The 13,460-nt window shown below is 52.1% G+C and overlaps 1 protein-coding gene across 2 annotated transcripts in view; it reads right to left on the reverse strand.

Annotated features, from left to right (window-relative positions):
- Positions 1 to 13,258, reverse strand: part of LOC149363868 (uncharacterized) — a 117,533-nt gene extending 104,275 nt beyond the window's left edge. Inside the window, exon 1 of one of the 2 annotated variants that reach the window (XM_089573831.1) lies at positions 13,120 to 13,258. Coding sequence is in view for 1 of the 2 variants with exons in the window: in XM_089573833.1 (XP_089429959.1) it covers positions 13,120 to 13,125 (6 nt within the window). In the remaining variant the exon portion in view is untranslated. The remainder of the gene's footprint in view (positions 1 to 13,119) is intronic. The other variant, XM_089573833.1, reaches the window with a different exon arrangement.
- Between the last annotated feature and the right edge of the window lie 202 nt (positions 13,259 to 13,460).

The raw sequence follows: 13,460 nt of genomic DNA on the forward strand, positions 1-13,460 counted from the left end.
CCTTTGTGAACTTGGAGGCCTATTTCTTTGCGGCGAATCGCTCTCCTCCCAGCGGAGGTTGAGTGCGCCGCATCGGTGTCCCAGTGGTGTGTGGTGACGGCTGATCGGGGCCCTTGGCTCGCGCGAAGCTCGAACCCGCGGTGGGTGGTGGCCTGTGTCCACTTAGAAACCCACAACTGGCGCCCAACGTGCTAAGTCACTGGCGCTTACGCCTTTGATGGCACATTAGCCGAGCAGGTCGCCTTGACGATCACGCTTGCGCACCGTGTCTAACACCCCCAGCGGGGCACTCGGCAGCTACATGTAGGCTCCCTACGGAGTTGTAGCGTCGTATGATCCGCTGGCTGCTGTTCCTTCGAATAGCTAGACACCGTGGTTGGCCGCGGCCCCCAGTGGGGTTCACGGCGAGACAACCCAAAATGTCGACCACGCGGCTCCCATTGGAGCTGTATCGGAAGCACCCTGCGGTGCATCCGCTGGTCGCATGCCTCAGCTGTGCAAGCTTTCCGCCCAGTGCGAAAGCAGTTCGTGTCACGCTGCCGCAACCGGCAGTTTCGAACAGCAGCAGCCGTGCCCCGCGAGCAGTCAATTCTGCTCTGGGAACGGCGAGGCGCTGGCCCGGTTCCCTGTGGAAACCACGCCGCTCATCGAACTAGGAGCCTTGCCTCCCTCGTTCGTGCAGCCCGCCCAAGCCTCCACTGAGGCAGGGGTGCAGTGCGCTCAGTTGGCTGATGCGGCTCCGCGAGCCTGCGGGTCGGCTGGCGCGCTGGGCTCTCCTGATACAGCATTACGACTTTTCCGTGCAGTGTCGAAAGGGGAGCACAAACGTGGTAGCTGACGCGCTATCCCGTGCCCCACTCGCCAGCGGCGCCTTGACGCCTGTAGGCGGAGGGGGCGAAACAGCGGACGAGCCGCCGGGCGGCAAGGTGGGGGAACCCGCAAACGGGTTAACCCATTCCGCTAACCAGGCGAGCAGCGCTTCGCAAAGCGGACGAGAGGCAAAGCTCTTCGTGAGCGCCTCGGAGGTGCCGACGCGAACGGAAATTTTGGCTGCAAACCTGAGTGGGGACGAGACCAGCCTCCCCTCTGGGATGACTGGAATCGTTTTCAGCCCTAAAGAGCTACTGAAAGCCCAGCAAAATGACCCGTTTTGTCGCGAGGTGAGCGACGGTCTCAGGGAGACGGAGCGCCGTGACGCTACTTGTATTGTAGCGGGCGCAGGGGGGCAGAAGCCAGCGTGTGTCGCGGCGAACCCCGGGGATTCATATTTGCTGGACAATGACGGGCTCGTGCTGAAGTACATAGCCACCGATGACGAGTCCATCGACCCGTTCTAGGTGGTTATCCCCAAAAGTCTAAGAGGCGCACTTTTGCGATTCTCTAATGACGAGCCACTGGCCGGTCATCTGAGTGGCTCCAAAGTTTTTGCAAAACTGAGTCATTCGGTGACGTGGCCCGGCATGAAGCGTGACATTTTCCGCTATTGCCGTTCCTGCCATGTCTGTCAAGCGGTGAAGTCACGGGGCGGCAAGCCGCCTGGAATGATGAAACCAATTGACAGTGTGCGTCCGTGGCAGATGGCCACCTGCGATTTGATGGGGCCTTTCCCCAGGAGCAAGCAGGGGTTCATAGACCTGAAGGCCTACGCGTCACGGTCTGACGAGCTTGCGCCGGTACCCATTGGTATCAAAGGCAAGCGCAAAGGCACAACTGGTGCTGCGGAACGCAAGCGTACGGAGCACCGGTACAATCTGAGGCGACGGTCACCGGTGTGATTAATGCCGGACGGCGGACTTTTCCGCAACCGAAGGCACGCAGCCTCAGCTAGCTGGCGAGCTTTCTCGTCAGGCCCTACCCAGGTGAAGCACGGTGTGTTATTTTTTTTTGTTGTTTTGGCAGCATGCTCAGTTCCAGCCTTGTGTGTTTATCAGTGTATTTATTTGTTTGCTTGCGTCAGTTTCTAGCCACTTTCGTTTCCTGCTTGTACATCTGTTTTCGTTCTACCGTACCGAGATGTACATAGGCAAACTTCAGCCCGCTCGTGCTTGCTCTTTTCTTTTAGAAGGTATAGATTGGATTAGGTGTCGTTTGTACAGAGCGCCTTTTCTCATTTCCGGCCCGACTGTGGGTGGTTGGCTCGTTAAGGAGCCGTGTGTCGCGGTGCGCGAGTTTTGTGCGGCCCGTACGGAGGGGAAGTTGGCGGGGCGATGGGTTGCGATGGGGGGGGCGGAAAGTGCACCCTTTGACCCTCGCCGCGGCGCCTCTGGACGCTTCTGATGAGGGGATCGTTGTCGCCGACCAGCGTCCGCGCACGTGCCGGTGTATGCGTGTTTGTGGCTGTGACTGTGTGCGCGCGTAACCATGAGCCAAGGCGACGCCTGTGAGTTGTGCCGTTGTGTGCTTCTGCGTGAGCGCGAGGATGAGAAGGACTCCTCGCTGTGGACAAGGTTACACATCTGGACGCCGCCGAACGTCCTCGCCCGTTTCAGCCGGCGTGAAGGGGGTGCACTAACTGTCTTGTGCCCGAACGTGATGTCGTGTCCAAGGGCGCGAGGTCAGTGCTCTGCCGCGGCCCCGTCGTCATCAACGCACCCTACATCAACGGAAAGAAGACCGCCATCAGTCGTCGGCCCTCCCAACCTGTTCAACTTGAAGTCTGCGAGCGGTGAGTCGCCGACAGGCCCACTGGGCCGCGCCACCGAACTTTGAGGCTGGCATCCACCTGTAACATAGTTGTACAGTTGTATTCACATCTTCTTGTGTACCGTGTATATAATCTGCAAGCTGTTTTGATTTATTGAAGCGTACGCAAGTGTTGTTTTGCCTTGTTTTTCCTTTGTTTTTTTACATTGTTCTGGCTGGAACTGAAGTGTATCTAGTTTTTTTTTGTGTATTCATTTCTTTATTTTGGAACTGAAGTGTAGCTAGTTTTTTTTTGTGTATTCATTTCTTTATTTTGGAACTGAAGTGTAGCTTATTTTTTTTTGTGTATTGATTTCTTTATTTTGGCCGCGTGCTTTGCCGATGGGTAGGAGGGCATTTAAGGAGAGGGGGATGTGGGAATCTGGCTTTCCGCCGTCGCCTTTGCGCGGCTGTGCCGGCCGCCCGCGTTGTTTCTCCTCTTTCCCTTGCTCCCGCCTCAGGCGGTGGAGAGGCGGCTGGGTGACTAATCACTGTCATTTAGCCACAGCTCCGCCCCGGCTCCCCAAGGGCCTTTGCCATTGGCGCCTTTTGGCGGGAATTCGGGACCCCGCTTTGGGCGGCCGCGCGCCGCGCGACCGTCCGAGCGGGGCCCCGAGAGAGAGAGATCCCTCCGAGACAGCGTAAGGTGCGTACGTTACTGTTTGTCCGTGCCGGCCTTGCCGTTCGGACCAGTGCTTACTCGAGCTCGCCCGCACGTGTCCTCTGACCTGCAGCGGCTCGAGCCTGTCACGCGGGGTCCAGCGACCTCTGACAGGCGTACCTTGCGTTGAATGCCCACTCTCTCTCGCAACCGGCCCAACGGTCGACACGAGAGAGAGATCACAGCACTGCCGCGGGGACATTCTCCTGCAGCGGCGTGCTAGCGGTGCGCATTACTCAAGTCGCTTCGTGCGCGCAGCGGAGCCTTGCTCCTCGCGCGCCCCCGGGACGGGGTGACTATTGAGTGTGTGTGTATCAGCTGGAGGACGATGTGAATAAACGTCTCCTTTGTGAACTTGGAGGCCTATTTCTTTGCGGCGAATCGCTCTGCTCCCAGCGGAGGTTGAGTGCGCCGCATCGGTGTCCCAGTGTGTGTGTGTGGTGACGGCTGATCGGGGCCCTTGGCTCGCGCGAAGCTCGAACCCGCGGTGGGTGGTGGCCTGTGTCCACTTAGAAACCCATAAGCTTTGCTCCTTGTTTTGAGACTCTCTTACTGAGACGTTCTCTCAGTTGCTGTTTGTATATATGTAAATTCCCTTGTATAAAGTTCTTCTTCTTGTCTTTCCCTTAAACCTCGTCTCCGACCTTCCTCATCCCCTCTCCGGCACGACCATGCTACCTGATCTTTAATAACCCCAAGGCTAACGAAAACAAAATATGTGTGAGATAACCTCAGCTTAACATCATACAGCCAACCCATCATCTAGATACTTTCCACAGAGAGCGCCAACTAAAAGGAGGAGAGGCGAGTGAGATAAGATTAGGAAATTTGCTGGATCATCCAGGTCAAGGCTGGCAGAGCCAGCGGAAGAGGCAGTAGATATCACCTGACCTCTATCGACGATAAAAAGCGATAGACTATAGTCGATAGGAGATATTCCCTCAAGCCATAGTGGTTGCCACTTTGGCGTCCAAGTATCATGGCGAAGGGCTAGGGTGCGTGTCTAATCGGCACGCATCGCTGAAGCTGGGCGTTGAACACCAAAATGGCACTCGTGACGTCATGTGAATGCCCCCTATAGCACATAACATTAGCGGACCGTATACAGTCGTGCCTCGTTAATACGGACTCTTTGGTTCCCGAGCAAAAGTGTCCATTAAGCGAGTAGCTCGTAATAACGAATCATGAAGAAAAACAAAAAGAAAAAGTTTGAAAAATAACGTTTTATGATTACGGACTGCTCCTCTGCATAGTGGCAGAAAATAAATGAAAATTGATTTTTGAGGGAAAAAAATGGCGCAGCATCTGTCTCACATGTCTCGGTGGACACCTGAACCGCGCCGTAAGGGAAGGGATGAAGGAGGGAGTGAGAGCAGAAAGGGAGAAGGAGGCTAGTGGCAGGCAGTGAAGTGTAAATCTGGAAATCTTGGAAGCTCCAGGTGCATTATTCGGGTCGCCGTCATCTTTAAAATCATGCGCGGTGCAGGTTCTCGCGCGCTTAGAGCGTCTAGTGGCCCATGAGACGCATGTGGGGGCAGCGGTCTCGGTCTTAGAGGAGACGCCTCGACTCAACGCGGCAAGCTCAGCCAGAAACCAGCTACCAAGTGACAAGGGGGGTGGTCAGCTTTCGCCGGTCGCAAGCCAGAGAATGGGTCGGAACCGAAGGTTCTAAAAGAAAGCAAACATTATACAGCAAAGAGACGATACAGAGGAATTTCTACTGACCCGTAAGAACATGTACAAAGTGATCTACAACGCAAATCAAGTAAAGTAACACAAGCTATTGAAGGACTCTGGTAACACTAAATAAAGAGGTTACAATACAAGAGAGAGCTTGCACCTATAAAGTACGTAAACACGATAAGAAGAAACAGAAAAGAACGCAATTTTTCACCGGGCACAGCGACAGTCCACAACGACCGAGAAGACGGAACTGTCCCAAAGACTGGCGCACGCTGCCTCGCTGATCCGTGGCTGGGCGAGTGGAGTCGAACCCGGGAGTCGTGCGGGCGCACTTCTCCGAAGCTTAAACGGCGGCACGGGCTGGCAGACAGCTGTTGTTGTGACTGAAAGCCCACTAGCTCGAGCAGAGCCACATTTGCTGCCACGTGCAGACAGAGGAGAGTAGAGACGTGAGAGGAAAGACTGAAAGAAGAGACTCGCATCGCAAAACAGCTCTCTAACAGGCAGCTGTTGTTATTGCGATTGAAGGAAGGATGAAAAGGAAAGTGCACGGGCCTGCCCACTGGCTCGAGCTGAGCCACAATCGCTGCCACGTGCAGACAGAGGAGAGTTGAAAGATGCGAGAGGAAAGATTGAAAGAACAGACGCGCGCCGCAACAACGGCGTCCGCCGAAGCGACGACGCCGGCTACTGACAGGCAGCGCTACGCAACCTCCATGTATAGGCTCCTTTCTTCGCGCCAAGGCAGGCGCGTACATACACACAGTATTAACCATACATTTTCACTCTCATCCTCGGGCCGGTCTCGCGTCGCCATTGGTCAGGCGTGGAGACTGGTTTCCACGAAATTCAAGTCTGTTCTTTCGTGCACGAGCGGAGTGGGGAGGACATCACTTAGCACGCTCGAGGTTACGCACTCTTCGTCGGCAATGAGTACTGTTTTCTCCGAACTACTCGAATGAATGATCGAAGGTGCGCGCGGACGTGATTCCTATCTTGTGGCGCCGGCGAGCGAAGTGGAGAGGGCAGTAACACACGCAAGGTTGCGGGCTGCGTTCCTTTGTCCAAAGTTCCAGAATGGTCTACGGTGCGCTGGCGTGATTAGATACTTTTAGTATAGGGTATGAGCGATTGCGTACGTTTACGCAAGCGTTTAGCAGGAGTTTACAGTGGAAATCGCATGAGCAGTTTTCGTTTATCGTACGCCAGCGCGAACGCAACGATAGAGCAGGCCCAAGTGGCGCCATCTGGAGTTCAAATTTGAAAATGTTTCTGCCGTATAATTCGCACTTAGCCAAGGTTATCCAGACAGAGAGTAAACTTTATGTGTCCTACAGGGCGGTCAGCTTAGGTGCAGGCCGGAAGCTCTTGACTCGTGCCGGCATCCTCAGCCAGCCGGACTGCTTTGAGTTGGTTCTTCTTTTCTGTGCTTTGCAGAATGGTCTCCCATGCAGTCTTGGTTGTTATCCCCGCTATTCTTCCTGGACCCTTCTCACATTCCCAAATAATATGGTCTAGTGACCCTCTTTCCTCGCATTATTTGCATCTGTCCTGATCGTACTCTGGCCATATATGGTTGACCAGAATCGGGTTTGGATATATGTTTGTTTGGAGCATTCTTCACGTTGTTTCTTTCCTTTGTCTAGTTCTGGACCAGGTGGGGGCTATACCCTCCTGCCTAGTCTGTAATGATGTGTCATTTCGCTATGATTAGCCAGTGTTTCCTGTGTTGTCTTCCAATTCGTATCGCCCCATCCAATCAAGTCGTATTCCATGCCCAGTTCATTAGAGCCAGTAGCTAATTGTTTTAAGTAACTTCATGGTGCGTACTAGAGTTCTTTCGGGCCCCTACTGCCTACCACCGAAACTGCTACTTTTGGCAAGGTTATGACTACCTTGTCGTAAGAATCCAAATAAAGGCAATCCACACTCGGCGGTGTCTTGTTAGGGTTAGAAACGGCAGAATCGTCACACAGTTTGGAAATTGGGCAAGCTTGTCCCTCATTCGTTCTGTTGCAATGAATATGGCTTAAAACCCAATAACATTGACGAATTCTCTCCAAAGTGAGTGACTTGGGCGCCGCCGCCATGTTGACAACCCTGCGTTTTCTAGCGTAAGTAAGAGAACGCGAACATACCCCCTTTGCCAAAAGTAACCGAGCAACAGGTTTTTGCTTCTCAACCGTATAGCGGAGTCTTTACGGCACTCCTAAAGGCCGAAATGTGTCAGAACGTGAGGACAAGGGTTCACTATACACAGATTTAGAGATTAAAGGCTGCCATATAGCGCTTCGCTACGAGGCTAAGAAACGAACACCGTTGCCCGGTTAGTTTTGGCAAAGACACCGCGGCGGTGGCTTAGTGGCTATTGCGCTCTACTGCTGGCGGCTTTCCGAATGTGCGCGGGAATTTGTTACACATAGCAAGTATAGGTGGTACGGTTATAAAGTTCTTAATGACCTCACAGCGTTGCGTCAGTATGAATATAAGCACCTGCGGAATTTCACTTAAGTTCTATAAAAGGCGTGCACCGACGTCATAGCGACCGCCATGTTGATCGTTGAGGAAAAACAGTGCGAATCTGTGGCGTCTGTCAGATAGTCAGATCCGCTTGTCACCACCTGCTCCGATGCGCAGAGTGGAAGATATACGGGCGGTCGAACATCCACGGAGCCCGTTAGACCACGTGCGAGCCGTACATACTGAGTCTCTTCTGAGTACTGACAAAATGTTCGGAAAAAATGTAGTTGAGTTTGCGGGCCGCCGGGCAGTGGGCCATCTGCGTACCACCCCGGGCGCCGCTGACTTGGTCCTTGTCTCAAGATTTTCTAAGCGGCGTTCCGCGTGGTCCCCACCCCGGCGAACGCCGCCTGGCCGTTCAGAAACAAAGCAAATGCTCCTGGCAGAGAGCATGCCGTTCCAAAAAAAGTAGAAGCAGTAACGGCAGCGAGGGGTGCCGGATTGGGACCCGCTCTGCGGACAGAGCGCGCGCGTCGCGCACCCCGGCGCATTGTCTGGGGTCAGTTTTTTTGGCTTTTCGAAAGCGGCGTCGAACAATGTCAAAGAAAGCTTCACGGACACTTGAGGGGGGAAGCTTGCTTGGGAGGCAGCTGGGTGCACGTGCGAAAGATCGTGCTGCTAGATGGCGGGTAATGAGTTGTGCTTGCTCTGCTTCTGGTCAGAGGGCTCACATGCCACCCTGACCCTGTATCTGTGTTTGGAGCCACAGCTGATGGAAGTTGTGCTTTTGTGTATTCTGTTGTCTTCTCAGTGTGTTTTTTAAATTGTGGAAACGCGCAAAAGCGCGATCGACTTGTTGAAAGGCATGCGGCCCTAGCGAGCAAACAAGCTCGCGGGTACCGGCGTGTCATTGGTCTGCTGAGTTGCAGAGAAAATGCTCCGATTGGTTATAAAAAGCTCATTTCTGACTGGACACTAAAATGGTCCCCAGAATGCTGGGGAAACGGATTTAGGGCGGCGTTTTGGCGCCAAAAGGGGAGACTTGGGCAGAGGGCTCTTGGTGGAGAGTCGGAGTCTCAAGAGTACGGACAGGGCCAAGCTTTGCGCTGGCCACGTTCCGAAGAACGAGGAGCCGCTACGCGAAGCGCGAGTTAAGTCGGTCAGGCAGGACAGAGTTTTATAGGGGCGAGCTCTGGCCTGTCGCTTCCGATCGTTCTTGATGGTAGCGACCACCCGGTTCGACATGTGTATTTGTAAATAGTTTGTAAATAAACCCAGCTATACATTTCTGCAAAGAAGTTCGTCTACTTCTCATCTCCCTCCTGCAACGTGTCGCGCCCAACCGGACACCCATCTCCACCACCTGAGGAGGTCCTGAACTCGAGTCTAACTAATGTCCCCAGAAAAAACGTCCCCGGAAGATACGTCCCCGGAAAAAACGTCCCCGAAACATACATCCCCGGAAAAAACGTCCCGATTTGCGAAGTAGGAAAAAATGTCCCCGAACGGGTGACATCAAACGTATCGTAAGCCGCCGTAATTTGAGCATCCGGCCGCCTCGCAAGTGTACATGCATGCGAGTCGCATGCATGTGGAGGCGGATACATGTTGTTTGCCGGTGGAACGAGTCATTGCCGCCGCGGTGGCTCAGTGGTTACGGCGCTCGGCTGCTGACCCGAAAGACGCGGATTTGATCCCGGCCGCGACGGCTGAATTTCGATGAAGGCAAAATTCTAGAGGACCGTGTACTGTGCGATGTCAGTGCAGGTTAAAGAACCCCAGGTGGTCGAAATTTCCGGAGCCCTTCACTACAGCGTCTCTCATAGCCTAAATTACTTTGGGACGTTAAAACCCCAATAAACCAATAAACCAAAACCCAAACGAGTCATTGACTCGCAAACGCAACGGCATGGTCAGAGCAACGCAAGTGTGGCAGTGGTTTATCGCTCAACGCTTGGACGGTTTGCAGCAAAACACATGGTGAAAGGGACATCTCGATACACAAACTAAATACAAGCAAATATCATGGACTGCAGAAAGCAAGTACAAAAAATATATATATATATATCATCAGATCATAAGGAAGGCATCCTGACATCATGACCGAACGTTATACTTGCTGGGCATCGTGTCTGTAGGCACAAGGACTGCGCGTGTCCTCTACACTATCATCGAGCTATCACATGACGCAGACGCAATATTTAGGGGGTGGTAGTTCAGCGCCTATGCACTGCACCTGGAGACAGCAGCTTCGCGCTCGCACCAGCTCTTGCAAGGTAAGTGTACGACTTAGCAGACGTGATGTAAAAGGTATGCAGAGCACTAAAAGTTGGATACTTGTCCCAGTATTGATTTAATGCTGTGTTTAATTTAAAGATGGAGACCACCAAAGAACCGTCTAATAAAGAGGGCAATTTTCTGTCAAGTGAGTTCCGGAAGAAATTTTTTTCTTCACTTGGGGACATTTTTTCCTAGACGGTGCTTCCTCGGGGTGCCTTTTTTCCAGGGACCTTTTTTCCGGGGATGTATGTTCCGGGGACGTTTCTTCCTACACCCCACAAAATCACCTCGCATTGCGCCATGCTAGCTAGGCTCTGCAGCACCGCCGTTATCGCCAGTATCAGTAAGTAGGCGCAGCCAGTGATAAGAATGAAAGAGAATTGGAGTACAGCAATGATACCAATCGTCGCTATCATTTATTGCTCTTCCTCCTCCGCCCGGACTATCAAGGGAATGCGCAGCGATTAAAAAGAAGGTTCGGCGTGACGCAAGAAAGCGACGCAGTTATCACAGACTTTGACGGAGACAGCAGCGCGCACTCTTGGCTATCAGCAACGCTTTTGCTTTTCTAGCCGTGAAAGAAGAGATCCCATTCTACCGTAGAACTTTCGATACCGGAACATGCGGCATCGTTTGCTTTCTTGTCGTTCGATGAGCGACATATTTACCCGCCGCGGTAAATCACTGGAAGGTCACAGCTTTGAACCCGGCCACTGAGACCGCAGTTTCCATCGAGGCGAAACGAAAAAACTGCCCTGTTTTTGAGCCACCCGCCGCGGTGGCTCAGTGGTTACGGCGCTCGGCTGCTGACCCGAAAGACGCGGGTTCGATCCCGGACGCGGCAGCTGAATTTCGATGAAGGCGAAATTTTAGAGGCCCGTGTACTGTGCGAGGTCAGTGCACGTTAAAGAACCCCAGGTGGTCGAAATTTCCGGAGCCCTCCACTACGGCGTCCCTCATAGCCTGAGTTGCTTTGGGACGTCAAACCCCAATAAATCAATAAACCAATCTACTTAGGGCAGGTCCGGATCCCTGATCTGGACCTGCGCGAACCCCTGATCCGGATCATGATATTCAGCGCAAAGGCACAAGGTGTTCGTCTTCCTTCTCGTCCAAATCATGAGAGGAAAATAACTAGACGAACAAGAATGGGGTGGAGCGCACTTGGTAGGTTCTCTCAGGTCAGGAATGACAGTTCACTAATATCCTCAAGAGAAAAGTATATAAGAGCTTTGTATCTTACAGGCACTCGGCTATGGAGTAGAAACGTAAAAGCTAATGAAAAAGGTTGAACTTAGGTTAATTATAACGTAGTGAGCTACGGGAAGAAAAATTTTAGGTGAAAAGTTAAAAGACGGGAAGAGGGCAGAGTGGGTCAGGGATCGAACGCGGGTTAGTGACATCGTAGTCGAAATATAGAGGAAGAAACGGGCTTCTGCAGGGCATGTAATGCGAAGGCAAGATAACCACTAGTCCTTAAGGGTAACGGAGTGGGTTCAAAGCGAAGGCAAGTGTAGCAGGAGGCGGCAAAATTTTAGGTTGATGAGACTAAGAAGTTTGCAGGGATACAGTGGCGGCAACTGACAAAGGACAGGGTTAATTGGAGAGACCTGGGAGAGGCCTTCGCCCTGCAATGGGCGTAGTCTGGTTGATGGAGCAAACGTTGTGAAGAATGGCCGGTGGAACCGCACGTTTGGGACCCCAGCCATTGCTCCCGCTGTGAAAGTGAGCGGTTGTCACACGGCCATTACGAAGGCCACAAAATGCGCAAACAAACATCTCACCAGTTTTGCGCCGCTTCAGGCGGACACTGTGCAGCCGGCAGAGCTTTCGAATGAGCAAGCAGGCTGGTTGCACATCACGTGGACGCGGTAGCATTCGATAACGGCGTGCTGAGTGCGCGTCTGCCTGGCGCACCTCAAACGGCGCAAAGACGGCTCACGCCTCGCAAGGCCACGGAGATGCCGAGAAAAGTGAAACTAAAGAGAGATAGGAAACCAGAAACCCTATGTTCGCAGAGGATTAGCTTCAGCAAGCTCGTAACCTCCCAGGTGATAAGGGCGAGAGATAACGTTAACATGCGTTCCGTAGTCTGGGGTTGTTGGTTCAGAAGCGCTAATTAATGCGAACGTTTTCCCTTCGCTACGAACAGTGAGCGGTGGTTCTTTACTTTTTGCGCTCACTACGTCGTGACGGTGACAGTGCAACAGTGCCGCGCAAGAAGGTAAGAGTCGTACCCACAGAACATAACGATAATATGCAGCTTGCTGCTTCGTTCCGCCTTCTTTTGTACTTGTTTCCTATGTTTAGGGCTTTCCATTTTCGACCGGAACACGGAAGGGGGGTAAAAAACGGGCGACATTTTGCGCGCTCAAATTCGAGTACTAGTCGGGTTGTGTAACAAAAAATTCGTAAATCGGGTTTTTTCAAGTTACTTTTCGCAGCAAAAATGACATGAACTAAAGTGCTCGTTTTTTCTCCGGAACATACAATGCTTTATTTTCCCTCATTATTTCGAAAACAATATGGAAATGAAGGTTTCGCTAAAAAACAGATATTTCTTTTTTTTTCTCATTTGTTATTTCGTCGAGTACATTACCACGTCCAGCGCAGCACTTCCGCGTCCGTGCAAGCCTTCCCGTCTTTGTATACTGGGAAAATATTCAATATCCCAGCGACCATTTTAAACGCACAAGTGCCTTGGGGAAGGACGTCGTTAACGTGGGTTGCGCTTGATACAGTGATGCAAATAAGATGTCTGGTGAGTACCTGTGTTTTGGCCTTTTGCTTCTGAAGCGTACTTTTGGAGTGTATCTACAAATAAAGCTACGCCATGATCAAACGTTAAAGTGGTTTAAGGCAATCATTTAACTGAAACATCCCTCTTGAATAAGTATATATGACATATGCGCTAATTTTAGGGCGGCGTCTTGAGGTTTGTTCAAACTACTTTTGAACAAAAGTAGGTGCATTTTTTGTAGAAATTGGGTGTAACCCGACTTTCAAGAAATTGTTTGGGGGCCCCACAATCGGGATTAACCCGGGTTTTACCCAAGAAAGAAGGGCTCTATTTATAATGTTTCATGACAGCTGTCATCATGCTTTTAATTTCTTTAACAAGGAGCATTCGTGGTCGCTGACGCAGGAATATGGAATTTGACCCAGGAATGCCCAGTGGACAGTACAACGCTCAGGCCGCTGCAACTGAAAACCTCGCGCTCATACCGTTGAGACACAGCAACAAAACGTCGAAATTCTGCCGCGAAGGACAAGGTACTAAGGAACGAGTCATAAGAGCGACACGATTCGCAAAACAGTCGCGCTAGATCTAAGCCGTCTCGCGCACTCCGTACCTTCATGTGCAGGCGATCTGCACGCCCAGGTCTTGCCACGGTAGCTGTAGCAGGGCATGACCATCACAGACATTTGTTCGCAAATAACAACACCGCGGCGCGGTAACGACAGCACCACAGTCTTCTCGACACACTCGACAGAATGTGAGTGGTTCTTCTACAACTCGCGGTGTGGCGGGCCTGTCGCTAAAAACTTCCTTTTTCTGCCACATTTACAGTATGGTGGCGCCATCTATTCACAAACTGCAGAACTACTTTTTGTTTTTCTTTTTCATGGGATGAGGCGTCGGTACGGGGAGAGAGCCTCTTTCATAAGCAGCATTTTTTTCGACTTGCTTCTA

The sequence above is a fragment of the Amblyomma mixtum genome, chromosome 2 (genome assembly GCF_055824585.1).
Source record: "Amblyomma mixtum isolate Tamu chromosome 2, ASM5582458v1, whole genome shotgun sequence".
NCBI classification, from domain to species: domain Eukaryota; kingdom Metazoa; phylum Arthropoda; class Arachnida; order Ixodida; family Ixodidae; genus Amblyomma; species Amblyomma mixtum.